At 50.3% G+C, this 19,852-nt stretch overlaps 1 protein-coding gene across 1 annotated transcript; it reads right to left on the bottom strand.

Annotated features, from left to right (window-relative positions):
* Window positions 1-280: 280 nt before the first annotated feature.
* On the bottom strand, window positions 281-1,029 carry LOC100590953 (putative uncharacterized protein FLJ45177). The gene has a single exon (XM_003281826.3). It carries the CDS (start codon window positions 770-772, stop codon window positions 281-283), a length of 492 nt encoding a protein of 163 aa, XP_003281874.2. The 5' UTR covers window positions 773-1,029.
* Window positions 1,030-19,852: the final 18,823 nt, after the last annotated feature.

Consider the following 19,852-nt stretch of genomic DNA (forward strand, 5'->3'; position numbering starts at 1 on the left):
TGGAATAGTGCACGCTGCAGCCTCCCAGGGGTGCAGCCAGTGGGGGATGAACAGATCCGTGGTTCCTCCACACAGAGGTCAGCACACACCCAGGTGCATTTCCAAACACACCAGGCGTGTGTCTGCCCGGAGCCCTGAGCAACCGGAGCCCACAGCGCCCCTCCCTGCCCCGGCCCACTGCATCCAGGGCCCTCAGCGACTGCCTACAGCCACTGAAGGGTAGAAGGGACCCAAACTTGGTTGGAGAGGAGGAAGCTGTTCTTCCCCAAAGCGCACATTTTCAGGACAGCATTTTTAGAGGCGCTGCATTGCATGAGAACTGTGGAGAGTGTGAGGAGGGGAAGCCAGCCAGGCAGGGCCCACAGAGCGCAGGGGTCAATCCATGGACATCTTCAGGGTCTCTGCCCGTCTTGGTCCTCGGGAACAGCCCCATTTGCTCCCCATGAAGTGCATCTATGGCATTGGGGCCCCCCAGAGCACCAGGGTTGGGGCGGGCCATGGGGTCGGCAGAGCACCGTGAGCTGGGATAGGAGGCGTCTCCTCTCCTTCCAGCCAATGCACTGGGCTGGACCCCCAGGTTTACAGAAAAGTGGGGCAGACCCTGGAGAACTGCTTTGTCATGAGATGGGGTGCTCACCCCCACCAGGCATAGCGTTCCTCCTTGCCCCTGGTAGTGCAAGGACCAGGCCGTATCCGTCTCAGTGTGGAAGCTGAGTCCATACAGCGTCCGGTGGCGAGTGCTGTGCCCACGGGGAGGCTCGCCGAAAGCCATCCAGGAGGTCTGGGCTCCTCTGAGGCTGACTCGAGGGGGCTGCCCAGACAGAAAATCCCGGCCTTGCGATTTCAATCTCAGACCAACCCACCTGTGAACACTGCCCTTTCATGTAGACGTGGGGAATGAGGAGGAGACACGGCAAGCTCGGAACCAAAGGAAGAAGAGGCTGACCTTGAAGCCTTCTCCAGGGAGGGACAAAAAGTCACGGCCTCAGCTGGCAGAAGGTGCTTGATAAACCACAGGCTCCTGCCCCCAGCACTCTGGCCCTGGGGACACTCAGACGTGATAGAGTCCAGACACATCCCTGAGAGCCACACCACACACCTCGTGCCCCCATTCTCCCGTAAGAAGAGCCCCTCCCAGCAGACAAAACCCTCTCATGTGTGACTCAACCACGCTATAAGAGAGGCTCAGGTGAAGAGGTATAATTGAGAGGCCAGTGGGGCGGAGTCCTGGGGGAAGCCAGCAGCATCTGTCTGGGCCTTCTCCTGGCTGTCCCTGCCCCTTGGCCCCCAACTGAGACAGAGGGAGGCTGGGAGCCTGGTCCCCCGCCCTGGCCTTTTGGCGCAATCTTATCAGGAATGCATGTGCCCTGTTTTTCCTCAGACACTCCACAGGAATGTGTCGAAAGGCACATCAACGTGGCGTCCCCAGGGCTGGCGACACAGCCCCTCTGGAAACCTGGCTCCTGCGGCAGCTGGTGACGCTGTCTGCCCTGGGCCTCCATCCCGAGCAATGTCACAGCGTCAGCTCACTGTCCCTCCCTGGAGGGACCTCCCCCACACGAAACCCTGCTCCAGAAGCATGGGTGGTCTCAGCCTGCATTCCCCAGGGAGATTGAGGTCTCTCCTTCTCCGTCCTGGGCTCCCTGCAGCCAGAGTGGTGATCAAGCAGCAGGAGAAGCCAGGAATGACCCCAAGGACACATTCGGGTGACCGGTTATCACCCTGGACACAGGAGGCACCCATACAGAGACGGGTGGACACAGAGCCAGGCCCCCCAGGATCCTCATCCCTTCTCTTCCTCCTGTGGTCAGTGGGGGCGTGACCCAGGGACAGGCCCTTCCCCAGGAAGGCTAAGCACGAAGTCCCGCCCTTTTGCGATTGAGGCCAGCAGCATTGGTGTTCACGATGTCAGCCAAGGATGGAAGCTCCAAATCGCTCATTGCTCAGACTTGTGAAAACTAAATGGCTGCCCTTTTCCTTGGAACCTCTTTTCTGAAAGCACACATGAATCTTCAGTTTTCCAGAGACCTGGAAGGAACTGAACACCCAGGTTTAGTACAAGGAGGGCATTAGACAGAGATCTTACTAAACATTTAAGGAGGCTAAGAGTACAGCAGGCATTCTGTCTAAAAATCACAGACTACAAAAGGAATCAGTGACCCTTGGTCCCAGTGACCCAATCAACGCTGAATCACAGAGTAGTGTTGAGGGAGTTACAGACTGATGGTTTCTCCAGGACAGGCTGCATCAGAACATAGAGTGCTAATGTGACCCACCCAATTCACTCCTGTTCTTTTGAATTAAATAATGACAAAATCCAAGTTGCTGTTCAAATCAGTAGGAAACCCAGCTGCTAAGGTTCATGGCAATTGGGCCTGCTTGGAAGCCCCAGTTCATGTCAACGTAAACTTATGGATACAGGGCAGGCTGGCCAGATTAAATAAAAGCTTTCCATTCCACTTCTATTCTGCAGTCTCATGCAGCCAACCCTCTTGTTTAGTGTGGAAATGTTAGGTGCTCAGACCTGAGGCACTACAGTCACACTACAATCTACAGTCATACTATCATCTTCAGTCACACTACCATCTACAGCTGCACTGCCATCTATGGCCACACTGCCATTTACAGCCGCACTGCCATCTACAGCCGCACTGCCATCTACAGCCGCACTGCCATCTACAGCAACACTGCCATCTACAGCTGCACTGCCATCTTCAGTCTCACTGCCATCTACAGCCACATTGCCATCTTCAGTCTCACTGCCATCTACAGCCACACTGCCATCTACAGTCGCACTGCCATCTACAGTCGCACTGCCATCTTCAGTCTCACTGCCATCTATAGCCACACTACCACCTACAGTTGCACTGCCATTTACAGCTGCACTGCCATCTACAGTGGTGCTAACATCTACATTCACGCTGCCATCTACAGTCACACTACCATCTACAGCCGTGCTGCCACCTACAGCTGCACTGCCATTGCTATCATGTGGGGAGGGACTGCAAGGCCACCCAGTGTTCTCCCACCACATTTCATGTTTTCCTTCCTTCAAATGCCTTGCGAATAAAGTTTTCACACTGCATCTCTACTTCAAGAGAAACAAAGAAAAACAGTCTCACTAAACAGAATCACCAACTTCCCTGGCTGAGAGCTCAGAGCACTTAGGATCTAAACAGAAGACTGTTCCATGGTTGCTGTTCGACAGTGACATGTACCTGACACTACCCTACTTTGGGAGGTCAGGGTCCAAGGTAAACCAGAGAGGAAGCTAATTAAGACTCGTTAATCAGTGAATAACCAATTATTGAAAATTAACCATTACATTCATAGGAGAGTCTGGCTAGCAGTTCCCTAGGTGTGATGACATGCTTTGATGACAGCCTTCAGTATTGAAGACCTTGATCCCTGGTGGTGGAGTCCCATTACAGTGACTGTCCCTCCCGCCCACATTACGGGGTAGGAGAACAAAATGAACAATAAAACTAGATAAATCGGAATTGTTTCAGACTTTTCAGGAGAAAAAAAAAATCCAAGAATCCCAGAGACAGATTCCAACTAAGTTGGAAAATAGCAGGGCAGTCTTCTTCTTATCCATCTGTCCCTCCTTTACTCATGTGTGCACTCAGGAAACCCCCATGAAACACCTTGCAGGTATCGAGACTGCAGAAATGAAGGTGCATAACACAGAGGGCGTGCTCTCCACGAGGGCGCGGTCTGAGGGCTCTGGGGAGACGGATGAGGAAGAAGACATTTGCAAAACGAAACAACAAAACAACAACAAAAAAAGGGCTAATAGTCACCGAACACTACATTTTTCTCCCAGCTCTGTCCTAAGGATTTTACTTAGAATATTTCATTTAGGCCGGGCGTGGTGGTTCACGCCTATAATCCCAGTACTTTGGGAGGCTGAGGCAGGCAGATCACCAGGTCAGGAGATCAAGACCATCCTGGTTAACACATTGAAACTCCGGCTCTACTAAAAATACAAAAAATTAGCCAGGTGTGGTGGCACACGCCAGTAGTCCCAGCTACTTAGGAGGCTAAGGCATGAGAATCGCTTGAACCTGGGAGGCGGAGGTTGTAGTAAGCTGAGATTGCACCACTGCAATCCAGCCTGGGCGACAGAGCGAGGCTCTGTCTCAAAAAGAAAAAGAAAAAGAGAAAGAACATTTCATTTCACCCCGATAAGGTGGGTAGTATCATTGGACCCATTGTACAGTAGGAAAAAGGGACAGAAGGTGTGGGAGCTGGATCAAGGCCTCAGATCTAGTGGTTGGTGGATATAAATTCAAGTCCAGGGCAGCCTGGATCCAGCAGCTATGTCCTTGCCCTACATTCTCCTGTCTATAGAAAGGGTGTTTTCCACTTATTTGCTCACTTAAGGGTGGTTTGTTGAGCTCTGGGTGGATAGGGATGCATATGTTATAATAGCCATGGTCCCTGTCCTCATTCTGCTTACAACTTTGATCAAAAAAACTTCCAGAGATGAGGACATGCTGGAAAAGGATCCAGTTGGCCTCCTTCCCTGGAATTCCCCTAAGACATTCCTGGGTTTCTCATCAAGCGTTTGCTTGACCATGTCTGGGTTTAGCAGATTTCAGGTTTAGGAGAGATTTCCTGCCACCCACAGTTAGTTATCTATTTGAAGGCAACTGCAATTGGGGAAAAGTTCCTTTTTGTATGAAGGTGAAATTTCCCTACAATTTCTATTCCTTGGTTCTTGCTATCTCTGCCCACAAGGCCACCACGGAAAAGATGTCTTCCTTCTTTTGTGTGTAACTTTGGGAATATTTGGAAACATTTTTGAGGTTTCCTGTATACCCCTTCTCTAACTTCTCCAAGCAAAACCTCAGAAATGCCCTCTCCCTGTCATCCAAGAAGTGGTGTCAGAATCTTTATCAACATGGCCAGACCCTGGGGGTGGACTTAAGGCTAGTAAAGTAAAAGGAGATCTAAGCGTGGCCCGTGCTGATCTTCGGGGGGGTGGGCCTCGCATGGCATGCATTCACTTGTAGATGTTTCCCTGGGAACCTTACATATTGGGTCTGTGTGACATTCCCAGGGCTGCGGCTCACTACAGAGGGCTGGAACCTCATACAGGCATTAAAGAAAGCTGAGTCCTGCCTTTGTATTCATCAGTGCTTTTTAATGATGGCAAGGGCAGGCTATGGAGTCAGACTGCCTGAATTCAAAGCATACTGTGTAATCTTCAGCAACCTGCTCACTCTCCAAGCTGGGTTTATGCCTTTGTACGTGGGTTGGGAAATTAAAAGAGTTATGTATTAGTCCATTTTCATGCTGCTGATAAAGACATACCTGAGATTGGGTAATTTATAAAGAAAAGGAGGTTTAACGAACTCCCAGCTCCGCATGGCTGGGAGGCCTCACAATCATGGTGGAAGGCAAGGGAAGAACAAAGGCACGTCTTACATGGTGGCCAGCAAAAAGAGAGATCTTGTGTAGGGGAACTCCTCCTTATAAAACCATCAGATCTCGTGAGATTTATTAACTGTCACGAGAATAGCACAGGGAAGACCCACCTCCATGATTCAATTACCTCCCACCGGGTCCCTCCCACAGCACATGGGAATTATGGAAGCTACAATTCAAGATAAGATTTGGGTGGGGACACGGCCGAACCATATCAAGTTCCACATATTTGTGGATGTGCATGTGTGTTTACATATACAGTATATAAATGTATATATGTGTAAAACACATACATATATAGCACTTATTAAGTGCTTGGCTCACAGTATGCACTCTGAAAACATTAGATATCATTATTATAGCACAAAATCATTCTAACTCAGTCGGCCAGACTCCAGACCTTGCTGCCTGTGCACCGTGCTCCGTGGCTTTGCTGCTTGGCCTCCACAGCTGCCTGATCATTTGATTCCACTGGGTTGGGTCAGCTCAGCTTTTCAGGTCATGCTGAAGTGTGATTTGTTATTCAAGTATTAACTCTGCCTCTAAGACTACATTTGAAAAGTATGTATTATTAATCTTTTTTCAAATATTGCGTTTTCTTGATCTTGGATGTACTGTTTCATATTTTCATGTTTGTGGGGAGAAGGGTGCATGTCACATACAACATGGGCAGTATTTTTTTTCCTGGAAAGTGACGATTAAGTTCTGGCTCTGTCTTACACCTGGTGATATCTTACAAGCGAGAAAATGCAGTCAGTTACAGTATTCACTGGGACAGGTAAAGGTTCTAAATGACAACACTTCTCTACAGCACTGGTTCTCAAACTTGGTTCCACAGCAATGGTTCTCACATTGGAACCATCCGGTGACCAGCAGTTAAAAGAAAAAAAAAAAAAAACTGGTGCCCAGGGCTCACCCCCAAGAGATTCCATGACTAGGAGTTGGGGTGTTAAAAAGCTCCCCAGGTGATTTGAAGGTGCACTTTGCACTAGAGCCGAGCCAGCTCTTCCCCCATCATCCCCCTTGGCTTCTTTCAGAGCATCTGTAAGGACTGTCAATAATTGCTGGCGTGATTAGCCATGTCTGTGCCCCATCCCTTGAGGACAGGAGCAAGCTGCAGCCAGTGCTTGGTGCATAGAAAGCACTCAGCATGCACTGCCTGGATGACCATGTGGACTTCGGCCACTCACCAGCACTGTTTGCTGCTTTTTGCCTGTGTAAATGTGTGTGTTTACTGTTTCCACTGTGGCAGTGACTGCAGGACTGTGAACTTTGCCCTCATTTTTCACCGGCTTTATCTCCACAAGAAACAAGCAGAGGAAGCAGCTGGGAAAGGCTGGACGGGAAACCGGAGGCCACAGTCTCCTCCCAACACCACTGCCGAGTGAAGATGTTTAGGATGGCATCAAACCTGGGGACCTCATCGGCACAGGTGGGGTTCTATCAACCAGAGGATATAAAAGCACCCTTCCAATTCAAAATCCTTTCATCACGTAGACTCGATGGCATGGAGTTAGCACCACATCCCAGCTTTATGACAGACCCGATTTTTTACTACTTTGTGGCCATATCTACACAAAGTGAGATACATAAAACGCAGTTGTAGGCTGGGTGTGTCAGCTCACGCCTGTAATCTTAGCGCCTTGGGAAGCCAAGGCAGGAGGATCTCTTGAGGCCAGGAGTTTAAGACCAGCCTGAGCAACATGGTGAGACCGTGTCTCTACAGAAAAGTATGAAAAAATTGGTGGGGCATGGTGGTGGGCAAGTAGCTGTAGTCCCAGCTACTCGGGAGGTCGAGGCAAGAGAATGGCTTAAGCCCAGGAGTTCAAGGTTACAGTGAACTATGATCGTGCCACTGCATTCCAGCCTGGGCAACAGAGCAAGACCCTGTGTCTAAAAAAAATTTAAATAAAAAGTTAAACCAGGGTTATAGGTAACATGATCTTAGACAAAGGCCACTACCTCATCTCCAAAAGCCAGGCAGTGGCCCCAGGAAAGTGGCCTGGTCAAGTCCTGCCCTTCACAGGCTAGCCAGGCTGGTTTGGAACAAAAGGCAGGAGCTTTTCCTCATTGGGACCTATTTTGCCTGGTCTTGACCCTGCCCAGGAATCCAAGCTGCCAAGTAGACGCCCTCCATCCCTCCCATTTATTCTGTCATCCACCCACACCCTGGCTTTCTTGCAGCCAGAGAGCTTCTTCCTGCAAGCACCAGCTGTTGAGCAGGACTGTGACAAACAGCGGCAAAGAGCAGGCTGCGCGCGGGACCATCGGGACCATCACAGAGGCATCAGCCCTGCCCCGGAGTGGCTGCAGATGCATCCCTGCCTGCGGGAAGGGGGCTGGGGTGCAGGTGCTCCCTCCGGGACAGGGGCTTTGTTAGCCTCATCTGCAAGGCCCTGAAGCAGACTCTTTTCAAATCGTCATCATGTGTGCACTGTACACTCCCTTCTGACTCTGGGGGCCTGGGCACCTGCCTAGTGCAGCCTTAAATTTTTTACGTACCAGTAAAAATACTGCATGGAAGATTCTGTTCCTAGCAGGATAAAAGGACGGCCAGGGCTGGCTAAGCAGAGTCTTGACGGACTAAAGGTATCGGAAAATGGAGACATGGACCTACCATGTTCTCCTCTACCTGGAACTTAGGATTTGTAAATTGCATTTAGATGTCATTTGTCACATTGGTAGGCTGTGGCTTAATACACCCACAAAGAGGATTTTTCCAAGTATTTAAACTGTGTAGATGCTGCAAAAAAACAGACTGAGGCAAAGCCCTGCAGCCAACCCCAGCAGCAAGAGGGGAGGATCCTCACTCAAGCACTATCCTCATCTCTTAGTTTGTTACCTTTTCTTTCCTGAAATCTCATCGAATGCAACTTTTTCTATGGCATTCAATGGACTTTTCCTTAAAGCAAAGATTACAGAGAAATTCTTATGCAAGTCAGAAAATCTGTTTATTATGGGTTTGATAAACCAAATTATGTTACCTGTTTATGGACATAGATTTCTATCCGCCAGACGTGTGCACAGCACAGCACAAACCATAGCTACCCCTATGGAAGTCTCTGTGCATTTCCCAGCCACGCCCCCAGCTGGGGCCCCTGGGGTCACCTCCCACCCCGGCTAGAAAGAGAGAAGGAGACAGTAAATTCCTCGGAAGCCGCTCGCCCTGCACCCAAGCGGGACTTGCACCACAAGCAGCCCCAGGAAAAAACTCTCCATTTCTTTCTCGTGGAGGCTCCAGAAGAAAAGCTGCGCATTTACCCGGCGCATTCTAACTGCGTCTGAGTTTCCCTCCTGCAGCAATGGGAGCCATGGTGGGGCAAAGCCTGGGCTGGGAGACGCCGCAAGGCTCTGGGGAGCAGTGAGGCGCCGTGCCAGCTCCTCTGTTCCCGTCACAGCCTCACACGGGCTTCGCTGGACACGTCCAGGACGCAGCGCCGGTGGGCACCAGGCGTTGAGCGCCTGCCCAGCGTCCGTGCTAAGGCCTCCCTATGCATTATTGCCTTTATTCCAACAATGGGGTGAGGTAGGTATTCTTATTTCCATTGCCAGAGTGAAACACTGAGGCTCATCCAGGGGCCGGTTTGGAAATCAGGGCTCAGCCCTGGGCCCCTGCTGCTTGGAGCTGGTGCGGTGGCCACCGTGACCTCACGCTTTCCCTGCCAATCGCTCTCCGCCGCATCCCGGCCTCCCGCCCCGCCCTCGGCCGCTTTCCAGGGACTGAAGCCCGAGTTGGTGCTGCGTGTCCCCGCGGGGATTATTTTCAAACAGCTCCTGCTGCCCAGGCTCCCACAGCGTGGCCCCAGGCAGCTGCACCACTTTCTCCTCTCACCAATTAAAGCCGAATCCAGGGCTCCTTAGCATATGAATCGAGGCGCATCGGAGTCCTCACTGCTGGGCCAGCCCCTCCCTGGCTCCTCCCGTTCCGGGATGTCCACAGCCCAGCAGCGGCTACCCCTGCAAGTTGTCCCCTCCGTCCAGCATCCTGGGGCCGAGGAGACAGTGCCCCTGACCGGGGGCTGCGCAGGCATCAACTTCCCATGGGCAAAACGGGGTCCCGGGTCAGCGTTCACAGAGGGTCTCAAACCCTGCAGGACCCTGAAATTGTCTGGGATCCACACCAGTTAGAAGAAAAAAAAGAATAGAAAATGCAGGGATTCACCTCCTCTGCAGGCACCCTCATGCCGAACACTAAAGAGGATGCTGTTGAAAAGGATTTGGAGATTTATGCAGGTCACGAGCTTGAGGAATTTTTCCACTGAATGCACCATGCCTTGGGTTTCTCGTTTCCCACTGAAAATCCCATGGCTGACACTTTTGTATATCATTACCTTGGGAGATGAAGAAAAACTCATCTGTTAGGGCAGCTCTGTGAATGCAGATGCTTTGGGTTGTTTTGAATGAATGATTGAATGTTCTGAAATGAAGCAGGAAGGTGCCTGCGGGATAATGACTGGTTTCGCACCCTTGGTTGGGAGCCTAGACCCCTCTGATAGTCAATAGAAATGGATGTATATTAAATTTAGCAATAGAAAAAGCATAGACAGTTGAGTGTGCTACAATATTATCTTCCTATCAATTAACCCGTTACCACAGTCTTTAATTATCTTCCCCTTGAGAGGCATAAAGAAGAGACTGCTCGAGGATGGAGGGTTTTTTGTGGTCTGAGGTCTGCAGACTGGCCAAGTATTCCAATATTAGTTACCACCCATCCTGGCCATAGGCTCACCCCGCTGACCTGAGCAGACCCAGTGAAGCAAGCCACAACTTCTGCTGGAAATTGCTCCATCCTTCCATTAAGTGAGGATTAGAAAGCCCTTTGTGAGAATTTTGCCCAGAGTCTAAGTTGAGCACTTTGTCACTTGCACGCTTCATTTTCCAGCACACGGTTCGCTCAGCTCAGCGTCTATCCACGCCCTGAAGGTTTGGATGCAAGCGCCCTCCATCGTAGGGGCTGACCAAGTACAATGCACACGGAGCAACCCTGCAGCGCCAGGTCCCGGCGGCTCTTCACAAGCAGACATTATCCCTGGCGGCCCTAAGCTCCTCTTTCTGTGTTGGGGGAGCTCAAAATACCCTATAAGGGCTGCTTTGCTGCCTCTGGCACTTTCTTCATCAGGGCAGTTACATCCAGCTGCAGCTGACAGGCCAGGGCCCCTTCTCCTCCACCACGTCTCAGGGTTCTCTTTTCCAAATGGAGGAAGTCAAGGGTATGCAGGCGGTCCAGTTTCCCTCCCCATCCCGCATGTCCATAACAGACTTCAACACGAGAACCAGCGTTTTGGATGTGTCTAGCAGAGTGCCAAAGTCAGGCTGGAGTGTGCCCTGAAAGTCAGGGCCTTCTGAGGGACACAGACACCATTGTCTCCAAGGGGGCTGTATGTAAGGCAAATGCTGAGGCCTCAACCATATGTTCTGAGACGGTGGCTATTACAGAAACAGGCAGTCCCCAGACAGAAGCACAAAGGGCAGTCTCAAGGAATCCAGATTCGTAGGCAGGGACCCACACTGAACAATTTGGACAAAGCTAATGCAGAATGAAAAGTACCGCCGTTATCCAGCGACAGTTGGGCTGATGTTCTAGGAGAACCACATGTTTCACACAGCAAGGGAGAAATGAGGCCGTATTTTAATCCCTTCCAGCTTCGTCCAGGAGGCGTTGTGATTTGAGTCGTTCTCTTCCTCTAACTCCTAGCCCATCCGCAGTAATAAATAACTTTGCAGTGAATGGATGGTTTTCTTAGACCTGGGGGAATAAACTCCTAGTTTGATAAAGCAGCTCAGGGGAGTGAACGCTGAGGGGCCCACCTATTAGCTGCCAAGCTCGGTAGCCAGGTCAGACCCCGCTGGAAGGGAAGGGGCAGTTGCCCAGGGTGCCTGAGGAGCAACCTGGCCCCTGCTTTAGGGTGGGAGAAGGAGCACCTGGCACTGACCAGCCCTGGAACTCCACCTGCTCGCTGGACATCACAGCACAGGAGTGGGTGCTATGGATGGAATGTTTGAGTCCCCCAAAATTTGTATCTTGAAGCCCTATTTTCCAAGGTTCTGGTATTAGGAAGCGGGGCCTTTGGGAGGTGATTAGGTCATGGGGGGCCTTGTGAATGGGATTAGTGCCCTGATAAGAACAGAGATGACCCATCTCTCAGCCATGTGAGGACACAGCAGAAGGTGCCATCCATACACCAGTCTGGAGCCCTCCCAGCCACGGAACGGCCTGGCACTTGGATGTGGGGGTTCCTGCGTCCCAGCCTCATAACAACTGTGAGAAATCCACTTCTGTTGTTAAAACCACCCAGTCCATTGCATTTTTGTTACAGCAGCCTGAACTGACTAAAACAGCTTGAATAACAAAAATGGCAGGTTAAAAAAAAAATCACTGTTCCTGGGCTTGCTCTGGACTAAATAGTTGGGGGAACCTAGGAATTAGGGAAGAGTCTAGAGAAAAGCCGCAGTGCAACACCTGCCCATCTCATTGCTTCTAGTGAAGGGGCTCAAGGAATATGACGCTCTTATTTGGGAAGGAATTCTGGGTCATAGAAAAAAATGGGCGAGTCAGTCCAGGAAGCGTGGAGAGAAGACAGTGAAACTGCTCTGTCGGGAACTCAGGAAGTCCCCCAAGAGAGGACAGGGGAGGTGGGAGGTGCAGGGGAGGTGGAGTGAGCCCCAGGGAGGAAGACCACAGTGATTCTTGTGGCAGAAATCCAAAATGTGGGGGTAAAGGAACATTAAAGCAACAATTTCCCCTTACGTCCTGCCCGATGCTATATAGTTGCTTCACAGCAGCCTCTTCACACCAGCCTCTCATCTTCACACCAGGCTCTCATCTTCATACCTTCTCTGAGGGTCTTGCTCATGGCGGCTTTGTCAGGAGATGCTTTTGGGGGAGGAGGAAGCAGAGCAAAGCCCACAAGTGACACAGAGTGAACCATAAAGGTGAAGACAGCTGTGCCCAGAGAACCAGGGATGCAGAAGTTCATGGAAGCTGGAGTTTGGGGCAGGAAGCATCTGGAAAAACATAAGTCTCCTCTTTCCCCTCCCTCACCATCACCCCCAAAACATGGACATCCTCAGAAATATCTGGGAGGATCCTGGATTTCCCACATGCAAAGATAGGGGCTCAGGTCCAGAAAGCACAGCTGTGCTCAGGGTGCCTGTGTTTTGTGACCTAACTCAACAACAGACAGCACGAGATACACAGAGCCAAGCTGTGGCTGGGACCCTGGCCGCCGTCTTCCTGAGCCCTGGGGCCGATGGCCAGGAGGACTTTCTTACCAGGTGCTTCCCAGGAGCCTGGGAGGAGGTGATGCTGAGCACAGACACCACATCCTGCAGCCGTCCCTGGTCCCTTCTCACCAGGCATTCCCAACAGAGACCCCACCGAGAGCTGCTGGCAAGGCACGGAGATGTGGGTCGTCGTCATCAGCTAAATGGAGGGTGGCATTCTGCTTCTACCATCCAGCCAGTGCCACAGATCAAAGAGAAATAAGCTCGGCAATTTTCCTGCCATCATTTTGTTTTGAGATAAGGAAATTATCCACAATCCAATTACGAGGTGTAATGTCACATTCTTTCTTTTTTTTTTGAGGGCGGGGGGACACGGTCTCACTCTCTTGCCCAGGCTAGAATGCAGTGGCACAATCTCAGCTCACTGCCGACTTGACCTCCTGGTCTCAAGCAGTCCTCCCACCTCGGCCTCCAAAGTAGCTGGGACTAAGCAATCCATCCACCTTGGCCTCCCAAAGTGCTGGAATTACAGGCATGAACCACTGCACCCAGGCCATAATGTTGCATTCTAATGTGATAACAAATTGAGTCAAAGTGTGCCCAGTTCCTCCAAATTTGTTTGGAACAAAGAAAGTCTTTCATAACTTGGTCATATTAGATACTTGGAAAATACAGCTTTGATGAACACAATCCTTAGTGGTCCTTCACGGAAGTACTTGTGGCTGACAACAAACTCAACAGCCCTGAGAATTTTGCTCAAAGAGTTGCCATGGTGCCAGGATGAGTTTAGGGGAATGCCACGCTGGCCACGCCTGCTTACCTCTGTCCATTGCACTGATAAAGGGCCAAGTCCAAAGGATTCCTGCCTTCTGTAGCTGAAATCTAAAAATGGAAATGATTTGTATGAGTCAGCATCAGACGTACAATTGGGATGTGTTCGCACAGCCGCTTCATTCCGGCCTGAGAACAAGAGCACTTTGTTTCCTGTTTGCTTAGGAGGTCAAGGTCCCCCGGCCATCTGCGTGTGAGTTTCCCTGTCTCAGACAACTTTGCTGTGGAAGTTTCTTCAGTGCATGATACTGTCCCCCCTCCTGCCCCTGAACAGAAGCCTGTCGTTATTGTCACCAGTGAGGAGACATTTGTCCCCCATCACGCACGAGGGACGGAGAAGAGAACTCCTGGCATTCCACAGGCGATGGAGGGATAGGGGTGCAGAGCCACCCGCTGGCCCTCAGCCCTGACTCCCAGTCTCTGAAAAACAACTCTATGACAAATCCTCCTTCTGAGCCTCAACTCAGTGTGCAAATGAGTGGCTCCTGTCAGCGGGAGCTTCATGGGATGCTTCTAAATATGGAAAAAGTGGAAATGGCATGTTGCCATGCAAACGTGGCCCCACTAGACGCTTGTCCCAAAACGGAGCATCCTAGAGAACCCATTCTTCATCCCTGCCTTGGAAAGATGTTCGCCCAAGCGCTTGCTTGATTTGCAAATAGAAACGTTGTCCCCACTCTTGTGTGCAGTTGGAAGACTTCGCACTTGACAACTGAGAGTCCACTAAAGGGAGAAGTCGGACCAGCCCCCAGCCAAACACGGGAAAATAAGGACTTAGGAAAACCAGCACTGAGGCCTGGAGGCCTGGAGCTCCAAGGGGCAGGTCCCATGAGCATCCCGTTTCATGCAGTTTTCACCAGCCTAAGTCCCGCCATTGGCACATTCCTTTCTGAAAAAAAAAAATCAATTTTCATGGCAGCTAAAGCATGATGCATAGTTCAGGACTCTGTGTCCATCCAATGCTAGCTGCAGATCCAAGCCCGAGTCCCCTCCCTTCAGTGCTGAACATCCACACTGTGCTGGAATGTGGTCAGCAGCGTTCACAGTTGTATCTTTAAATGAATCTTGTTTCTGGCACTCAGGAGTTCATGCCCAGGAGGGCTCTGATGGTAGTCAACTCCATCTAGGAAAAGTAGAAACACCTGAAACATAGCACTTTGCAAATTTTAAAAAGAAAAGACATACCTGTATTAATCCATTCTTGTGTTGCTATAAAGAAATACCTGAGACTGGGTAATTTATAAAGAAAAAAGGCTTGATTAGCTCATGGTTCTGCAGGCTGTACAGGATGCATGACTGGGGAGGTCTCAGGAAACTTACAATCATGGTGGAAGGCAAAGGGGAAGCAGGCACATCTTCACATGGTGGAGCAGGAAGAAGAGAGGGAGTGAAGGGGGAGGTGCTACACACTTTCAAATAACCAGATCTCCTGAGAACTCACTCACTATCACGAGAACAGCAAGGGGGGAATCCGCCCCCATGATCCAATCACCTCCCCGATGGTCTCTCCTCCAATATTGGGGATTGCAATTCAACATGAGATTTGGGTGGGGACACAGAGTCAAACCGTATCAACACCATTTACCTGACCCTAGCCAGATTGCAGCAGAGTCCAGATCCACTGTGGTGTTTGTTCAACCTCAGGCCTCGCCCCTGCCTCTGCCTGCTCCACCCTGGGGTGCTTGCCAGATAACGGGCAAAGGCAATGAGCATGGAGCCTGGAGGAGGGTCCCCAGGGAGGTCCCCTCAGCCACACCTCAAATAAACCCCACGGAAACCACCACCGTCTGGTTCTACCCGCCTGGGATGTTTTCCTGCTCTTCTCTTTTTTGGCCCTATCGAAACCTATTCCTGAGCTCAGTCCAGGTGCAGTTTCCCGGGAAGACAGAGGAGGGACACTTACCTGCCTGGGGAGGGATCACCTGAGCACACCTGCTCCCAGCTGCCCCGCATGGCCTCCTCCTCTCCGTGGTGACTTGTCAGTTAGCCATAGATTGCCCGCACGCAGCAGTGCTTGCATTGTGGTTCTAAGAAATGGTCTCTTTCACTATTTAACTTCTTTAGTGCTCTGTATCTCGTGTCTAAAATGGTATCTTATGTTTTAAGCTTCTGGAGGACAGAGCCCATGCTTCCCGAATCTTCCTGTCTATCCCACTTCCTAGGGTGCACCTAGCACATATGGGAAGTTCAAGAATTCTACAGGCTTCATTTTTCTGTTTTTTTTCTGTCACTGAAATGTATTCCCGAGGGGCACACTTTCCAGCCACGCTTTTGACCTTAAAGGGAAAATTTCCTCTTGCTGTTGCTCTCTGAGTTCTATTTTTCCCTGGCTTCCTCCTCAGAGGGAACTCGGTGAGAAGTGGAGACAGCAGGAGCACCTCCCTTTCCTCCAGAGAAGTTAACATGGTTAACAACGCAGGCTCCATCCTCTGGTGTAACCTCCAGAGCGAGTGAGGAGCTCCGGCAGTCACCGCAGCTACTCGAGCCTCCGGGAAGAATCTTGCCTTTGGGGTGGCAGCGGCCACATCTCGGATATCTCTTCCCCAAAGGCCAGGGCTGGAGTGAATCCATACACATGCCCCCTGTGGCCGCCCCATGCCTCAGGGCTCAGGGAGGGGTCCGGGAAGATTTTGACAGTGTAAGTTGGGGCAGGTGAGGGGAGAAAGGACCCAGGAGTGGGGGGCACCTTTCTCAGCCTCTGCCCTGCACAGGGAGCTGGGAAGGACCAGCCTCCTGGCATCTGTGTGTGATGGTGCCCAGCACATCTGCTTCCTGCCCCAGTGCACCTCACCAGCCTGGGCACAGAACTGCTAAACGTGACTCAGGAAAAGGAACTTCTCCACATCGCTTCACTTCATTGATTTTCAACAGCAGGAAAAATTTTACTCACTGGTCTGGCAAATAAATAAGTGGTTATGTCTGAGTGTGTCTGTGTGTGTGTGCAGGTGGATATACAGGTGAGTGCATATCTAGGCATGTGTACATGTGACTGTGTGTGTGTGGGTGTGTGTGAGGGTATGTGTGTGTGCGTATGCAAGGATGTGTGCAGACTATGTATGTGTGTGAGCATGTGAGTACATAAGCATGTGTGTGTATGTGAGGATGTGTGTAGACTGAGTATGTATGTGTGTGTGAGTACAGAAGCATGTGTGTGCACATGTGTATACATTTGTGTGTGCTCGTTTATATTTGCGTGTGTATTTGTGTGCATATGTGCATGCATTTGTGTGTGCACACATCTGTATATACAGTTGTGTGTTCACGTGTGTGTATATTTATAAGTGTGCATGTTTATATTTGTGTGTATGTGCATGCATTTGTGTGCATGTTTATATGTGTGCACATGTGTGTATGCATTTGTGTGTGCATGTTTATATTTGTGTATGAGTATGTGTGTATGCATTTCTGTGAGCGTGTGTGTGCACATATGTTTGTGCACGTGTGTGGATGCATTTGTGTGTGCATGGGTGTGTTTGTGTGCACACATATGTGCATACAGTTGTGTGTATATTTGTTTGCACATGTGTGTATTTGTAGGTGTACATATGTGAATACATTTGTGCATGCATATATGAGTATGCATTTATGTGTATTTGTGTGTACATATGTGTATATGTTTTGTGTGTGCATGTGTATTTGTGTGTGCAAATGTGTGTGCACGTGTGTATACATTTGTGTGTGCATGTGTGTACATGTTTGTGCACATGTGTGTTAAAATCTGTGTGGGCACATGTGTATATGCATTTGTGTGTATTTGTGTATAATTCTAAGCATGTGTGAGCATGTGTGTGTGCATGTGTGTATTTGTGTGTGCATGTGAGTATACACTTGTGTGTGTGCATGTGTGTATATTTGTGTGTGTATACATTTGTGTACGTGTATTTGTGTGATCGCATGAGCACATGTGTGAGCATGTGTATGAGGGTGTGTGTGCTTGTGTGTATATTTGTGTGTGCACATGTATATATTTGTGTGTTTGTGCACATTTGTGTGAATTTGTGTGTATGTTCACGTGCATGTGTGTATACATTTCTGTGTGTATACATTTTGGGGTATATTTGTATGTCATTGCATGAGCACATGTGTGAGCATGTATATGTGGGTGTGTGTGCATGTGTGTGTACATTTATGTGTGTGCATGTGTATATATATTTGTGAGTGTGTGTGCATGCGTATATTTCTGTGTGTATACATTTGTGTGTATTTGTGTGTGTTGCATGAGCATATGCGTGATCGTTTATGAGGATGTGTGTGCATGTGAGTGGGTGTGTATACGTTTGTGTGTGTATATAGTGTGTATATGTGTAAGCACGAGTGTGTGTGCGTGCATGTGTGTAGACATTTATGTGTGTGCATGTGTGTATATTTGTGTGATTATGTGTGTGTACACCCATCTTGTCCTTTGTCCCCCACTCGAGGACGGAGTGTGGCTGTGGCCTCCATTCTGACCCTGCTGCCTGCTGGCTACCCTGGGACGATCAAACGGCAGCAGATGTCCTGCCTCATTGTTGGCATTTTGCTCCAATTTGCTGGGCTTTGATTGAAATCACTTCTTTTTATAGCGGTGTGAGATCTGGATTTTGTGATTAAGTGTGAAGCAGATTTCTCTCCTCAACAGTGAGAGATACCCCGAGGTGCTGCAGAGTTAAGTCGGATCCAGGCTCTTGTGGGGGCCAAGCTGCCCACACCGGGAGAGCTGCGCTTCTTTCTTCAGCGTCCTGCCCTCCCTGGCTGCAGGATTTTCTTGGAAGGTGAAAGGCAGACATTTCGGGGGCCACCAACAGACTTCCTGAACTTTCACTGATGAGGAGTCAAACACTTCTGGGAGAGCGGCCGTGTGATCCAAAAAGAGGAGCCAGGATAAAGGAACAGATGGAGGCATGAGGTAAGTGCTTTTTAGCACTCGAAGAATCAGGAAGATTTTCAGAAACAGGAATCAGCAATCTGGAAGGAAAGCTCGGAATAACACGGTTGTTTCCTGCGCAGTGGAAGCCCTTGGGCTGTGCCTCCCTCCACCTGTGATCTGCATCAATGGGCCCCTTGCTGCAGGTGGTGGTGGTGGTCGTTTTCTAGACGGAACCTCACACCCCCGAATGGCGGTCAATGTGTGTGTGGAGACTCAGGAGTCACCTGTTCAGGGCTTGTGAGTTTCCTAGAGAAAGAGATGGACCATGTTCTCAAAACTGTGCCTCCGGAGCCCGCTCCTTCTTCATGGGTGTGCAGGCGCAAAGCCACAACCTCCACCCTGCTCTCCCACCTGTGTCTCTTCCCCCAGTGTCCATGCAAATACAGGTGACTTCGCATCTGAGTGAGAGAATCTTCCTGGGTCGACAGCACATCTGAGCTGTTGGTCACCTACAGTGTGCATAATGGCTGGCACTGGTCTCCCCTTTCTTGATATGGCAGCAGGTAAGCATCTTCGCTGGAGACACACTGCTGTCAAACGAGAGTAGGACCCCTAGCTCTAGCAGCCCTCCTGGCTGGAAGCACCAGCTTTGTGCCTGGAATTTGGCTTCAGTAAAACACTCCTCTCCCACAGAGAGGGCAGGATGGTGCCCACGGCCAGGGTGCCATGCAGCACGTTCTGGTTACACCTGCCCCAGATCATCTGTGGATGGAGTGCGGGTGATGATCCCTCAGGTTACACCTGCCCCAGATCATCTGTGGATGGAGTGTGGGTGCTGATCCTTCATGGGGGTCCCCTTGGAGGCACTGCTCACAGCAGTGGCTGAGCTCATTAACTTAAATGCATTTCACGGGTCAGTGCTTAGATTCTCCAACCATGTGACCCTGTTAATGGAGGCACCCTGCAATCAGAACGAAGCTCTGGGTTTGGACTTGATGACTGTCATCCAGAATGAGTGCCATCACAGGGGAGCAATGGGCCTCCTTGCAGGGCACCAGGGAAGCGGGACGACGTCAGACCAGGAGCCAGTCAGCTCCCACTGCACCTTCTTCTCTCTCGCACATTCCTGAACGTTTTGCTGGAAGATATTTGTCATTTAGCTACCTAGAAGGGATGAGATGAGGACAAATGGGGCTTATAAAAGAAAAGTTAAGGTCGGGCGCCATGGCTCACGCCTGTAATCCCAGCACTTTGGGAGGCTGAGGCAGGCAGATCACAAGGTCAAAAGATCGAGACCATCCTGGCCAACACGTTGAAACCCCATCTCTACTAATAATACAAAAATTAGCTGGGCGCGGCGGGGCGTGCCTGTAGTCCCAGCTACTTGGGAGGCTGAGGCAGGAGAATCACTTGAACCCGAGAGGCGGAGGTTGCAGTGAGCCGAGACTGCGCCACTGCACTCCAGCCTGGGTGACAGAATGAGACTCCATCTCAAAAACAAAAAAAGAAAGAAAGAAA

The sequence above is a fragment of the Nomascus leucogenys genome, chromosome 3, assembly GCF_006542625.1.
Source record: "Nomascus leucogenys isolate Asia chromosome 3, Asia_NLE_v1, whole genome shotgun sequence".
Lineage (NCBI taxonomy): Eukaryota > Metazoa > Chordata > Mammalia > Primates > Hylobatidae > Nomascus > Nomascus leucogenys.